Source organism: Vigna unguiculata, chromosome 7 (genome assembly GCF_004118075.2).
Source record: "Vigna unguiculata cultivar IT97K-499-35 chromosome 7, ASM411807v1, whole genome shotgun sequence".
Classification (NCBI taxonomy): Eukaryota; Viridiplantae; Streptophyta; class Magnoliopsida; order Fabales; family Fabaceae; genus Vigna; species Vigna unguiculata.
In genome coordinates, this window is record NC_040285.1 from 4584546 (window position 1) to 4589057 (window position 4512).

Sequence of the window (4512 nt, forward strand, 5' to 3'; positions counted from 1 at the left end):
AATCTTCTACTTCTACATAGATATATCTTCCTCAAGCCTTATCCATCAATTTGAGTTCAGTTTCTGCGGCGAGTGACGAACGCTTCTACAATGGCGACGCTCACGTTTTTCTCTTCCGCTAAAACCCTAACACTACCCTATCAACCCAAAACGGCAATCTCCAATTTGAGTTCCTCTTCTTCTTCATTTTTTTCCACTTCTGTTAAATTCTCCTTAACCTCTTCTGCTCCAATTCGAAGGCGCTTCAATGTCATTGCCATGGCTCCCCCTAAACCCGGTGGGAAGGCGAAGAAAGGTAAGCTTAATTTTTGTTTAACCTCTAGAATTTGGGATTTTATTTTCTTACTCTGTATTTTGTGTTGGGTGGTGCAGTGGTTGGAGTTATAAAGCTGGCTCTTGAAGCTGGGAAGGCTACACCCGCTCCTCCCGTTGGCCCTGCTCTTGGATCCAAGGGTGTCAATATTATGGCTTTCTGCAAGGATTACAACGCTAGAACCGCTGATAAACCCGGTTATGTCATTCCTGTGGAAATCACAGTCTACGACGTTAGTTCTTGGTTCTCAAGTTATTCTCATTTTCCCTGTACCCAATGTACCCAGTGTAACCAATGTCAATTTACTCGTTTTTTTTTTTTTTTCACTCTGTAGGATAAAAGCTTTACTTTTATATTGAAGACCCCACCTGCTTCGGTTCTACTTCTTAAAGCCGCTGGTATGTTCACTACCACCCACTGCCTACAAACTGTTTGATATTATGTTGCCTTGGCTAGTATAATTCTTGTTAAAATAGTTGGTTGACTTAAATATCCATACGAATTATGAATCGAAATAGCATTCCAGCACAAAATTTGCTTTACTTGGGTGATTGAAATTCAGTTTTTGAGTGAATAGCCTCGTCTTGTTTTCCTCATAATAAATCTGAACAAACAAAATGCAAGAGATATGTTAGTGTTGCTGTTACTGATTTGATAGAGCATCAGACATTTCGTACTCTACTCAAAGCTTGTTGTGTTTTTCAATGAATGCAATGTTCAAAGTTCCGAACCGTCTAACTTGAAATTTCTATTTAGGGGTGGAAAAGGGTTCAAAAGACCCCAAGACGGAAAAGGTAGGAAAGGTCACAATTGATCAATTGCGTACAATTGCTGCTGAAAAGCTGCCAGACTTGAATTGCTCGACTATAGAATCAGCTATGAGAATTATAGCTGGCACTGCGGCAAATATGGGGATTGTGGTTGATCCTCCAGTTCTTGAACCGAAACAGAAGGAATTTGTGTAGTAAAGTTTCGGTTTGGCCAAGTGGTGAATCTTCAGAAATAGCAGTAGACTTTTCAACAGTCTATGCCTTACTTGTGAAGAATTTTCTCCTAAAAGTCAACTATGAATGTTTACCCCGTCATTTCTTTATGGTATTTGAATGAATCAATGTTTTTGTATTTATGTAGAATACCTCTCTAATATCTGATGCTATTTTTGCCATTTTTTCCTTAAAATTTTGGGAATTCTGTCGTTTCTGACCAGATCAGTTTTGGAACGTGTTTCTTATTCTTTTTGCTGTTGAACTCGTGTGGAATCCAATGGAACCAAATTAAATTATAACGTAAATACCATAATCCTGAATTCAAAGCTGCTTGAGTGTGAGAACGAGTTAATAGTTTTTCAATTCTTACAATTGCAGCAAAGGAGGAAAAACTTTTGCTTAGATCTGTTTTCATTTCTTTATCCTGTTCTCCTATTTCAGTTTTGGAAGAAATACAGGCAGGATACTGGAAATGGATAGGGAATGTTTACATTCTTGAACTGTATATTCATTATAAATTGATTTAACATCTCTATTTTAATCATAACTTCAAAAACAAAGAAAACCAAAGGATACAGAATCTTGACTCTGAAATTTGGGGAGAAGAGGGATTTCACAGTGGCAATTGGCGAATTCAAGCCTCCATTATCCCAAATGAATAAGCTGTAAAGTGCAGTAGTATTTCATGAAAGAACAGGTAAAACCCTGCCCATTTTGACTGTAGTAGAGTTTCTAAACTATATCAGTTTCTAATTATTTTTTATAATCAGTATCATAAGTCCAATAATAGTGTATCTATCCTGTTCCATTTATTTCCCTATCGCTAATCTGACTGGAATTTGCATTGCATGTTTAGTTATTATTCTACGTATGGTCATGTTGAGAAGCTAGCCTGGGAGATAGAAAAAGGTGCTGCTTCTGTGGAGGGAGTTGAAGCAAAACTGTGGCAGGTTTGTAAACCTTTTTCATTTTCATTCAAACAAAAAGTGCTCACTTATGCCACCGCTTTTTGCAGCTCATTCTGTCATTCTGTGGTGAAATGAAAGAAACTTTCAATTTGTTAGAATTCTAGACGTATGGAGGGAGGGGTTCACAACCTTTTTCAATCTTGAAAAGATTGAGGTCATGTCACAAGAGTGTTCAAATATTTACGGCAATACCTTTAAAATGATATGTCCGTGTAACACTCTTCACGTAATTAGAACAAATAAGGAATTTCCTTATCTAAACATACAGGTGCCTGAAACATTTCCTTAAGTGCTTCAGAAGTTGGGAGCACCTCCAAAGTGTGATGTCCCCACGAGCTTCCTGAGGCCGATGGCTTTTTGTTTGGTTTTCCTACAAGTTTTGGATCTATAGCAGCTCAATTTAAAGCCTTTTTTGATCCAACTGGAGGCCTATGGTGTTCATACTCACTATTTGGAAAGCCTGCAGATTTCTTCTATAGCACTGCTTTGCATGGAGGTGGTCAAGAAACTACCCCGTGAGTCGCTGAATTCTTCTTTGATTCCCTTGTTTCTGTTTCTATATGTCAGTGCTTATAACTTGGGATATGAAAGTTAGATAGAAAACTTGGTGAGAGTTTTTTTTTTTTTTTTTTTTAATTGTACAAACAGGTTGACATCTATTACTCAACTCGTTCACCATGGAATGATTTATGTGCCGTTGGATACACATTTGGTGCTGGCATGTTTGAGTTGGAGAAGTTGAAAGGTGGGTCACCATATGGTTCAGGAACTTATGCTGGGGATGGCTCAAGGCAGCCTAGTGAGCCAAACATCTATTTTATGTTTAGTACCCATATTTCCATGTTTAATTGTTTGTGTTTTTTTTCCCTTCTTTATTGATTATTGCAGTTTGAATTTGAGCCGGAATATTTGGTAGCATATGGCGGGATCCAAAGTTAGTGGGAGGTATATTTTGTTAACCAATTCTACTTCGGTATGCACTTGAGAAGATGAAACCATTCCTGATAGCATATGGCGGGATCCAAAGTTAGTGGGAGGTATATTTTGTTGTTAATCTTATCCGTTATCCATGACTTAGGATTCTAACCGTAACATTAATTGCAAATGTTTCATGGCACAAGTTTTGATAATGATGTTTTTTTTTTTAAACTTTTAATTCATCACTATCTTCTTCGCCAATAATTTTATGGCTTGGCTGCCAATGTCTTTATCATATCAAACCTGTGTAGCAATACATAGAACAAGTATTGATATTTTTATTTATAAGTCCTGGATATTAATTGAGTACTTGAACTTTTATAATGATTTCTGACTATGAAGGTTGTTCTCAAACCCAACTATACAGTTATATATTTTGTGTATTCTTGATATGATTTTAGTCGTCCTTCCGGTTTGTATCAATATTATAGTAAATTATACTTGTGATGTGAAAATACAGTCATGATCCATAAGTTGTGGATACTAATCGGGTACTTCAACTTTTAGTATGATTTCTTCTGACTATGAAGGCTGTTCTCAAACTCAACTATATAATTATTATATATTGTATATTCTTGATATGATTTTAATCCTCCTTCCGGTTTGTATTGATAGTTTAGTTAATTATTTTGTGATGATGCACATTTGAAATAGCAGTATCCATTATTTGATAACAGCAATTCTTTAGAGGAATAGTTTTTGTCTAATTATTACGGACATGTTTAAAAATTTAAAGATGTCAGGAAGTGTATTGTAATTTTTTCTTCAAAATTTATATGATGGGGATCAGAATATTTTTTATTGTTTGAGTATTATTTTTTTTGGTTTAAATACCTTTTTCGTCCTTATTTTCGTAGTGTTTGTTGCGGATGATTCTCATTTTTACCGAATGTTTAAAATGGTCATCATTTTCGCAATTCGTGTTTTATTTGGTCATCTTTTGTGACGTCGTTTAAATCAGTAATGGAACACGAATTGCGAGAATGAGGACTATTTTAAACATTCGGTGAAGATGAGGATCATTTAACACATTCTGTCAAAATGAGAACCATCACAACAAACACTACGAAAATGAAAACGAAAAAGGTATTTAAACCAAAAAAGCTAACTTGATAAATGTAACAATAATGGAGTTACTATTTCCATATCAACCTGACAACAATTATTAATCAAACTTAGAACAATATTTAATGTTCAATTTTTTATGTCAGAAATACTTATAACAAATACTTAGAAATTTGTTATTAATAATAATTTATAAAAAATT

At 35.2% G+C, this 4512-nt stretch overlaps 1 protein-coding gene and 1 pseudogene across 1 annotated transcript; both read left to right on the forward strand.

Moving 5' to 3' along the window:
* LOC114192464 (50S ribosomal protein L11, chloroplastic) lies at window positions 1-1561 on the forward strand. Its single transcript, XM_028082197.1, has 4 exons — window positions 1-295; window positions 373-545; window positions 648-711; window positions 1070-1561. Exons 1-4 carry the CDS (start codon window positions 91-93, stop codon window positions 1276-1278), a joined length of 651 nt encoding a protein of 216 aa, XP_027937998.1. The 5' UTR covers window positions 1-90; the 3' UTR covers window positions 1279-1561.
* Window positions 1562-2002: 441 nt separating this feature from the next.
* On the forward strand, window positions 2003-3160 carry LOC114190195 (annotated as a pseudogene).
* The last annotated feature ends 1352 nt before the right edge of the window (window positions 3161-4512 follow it).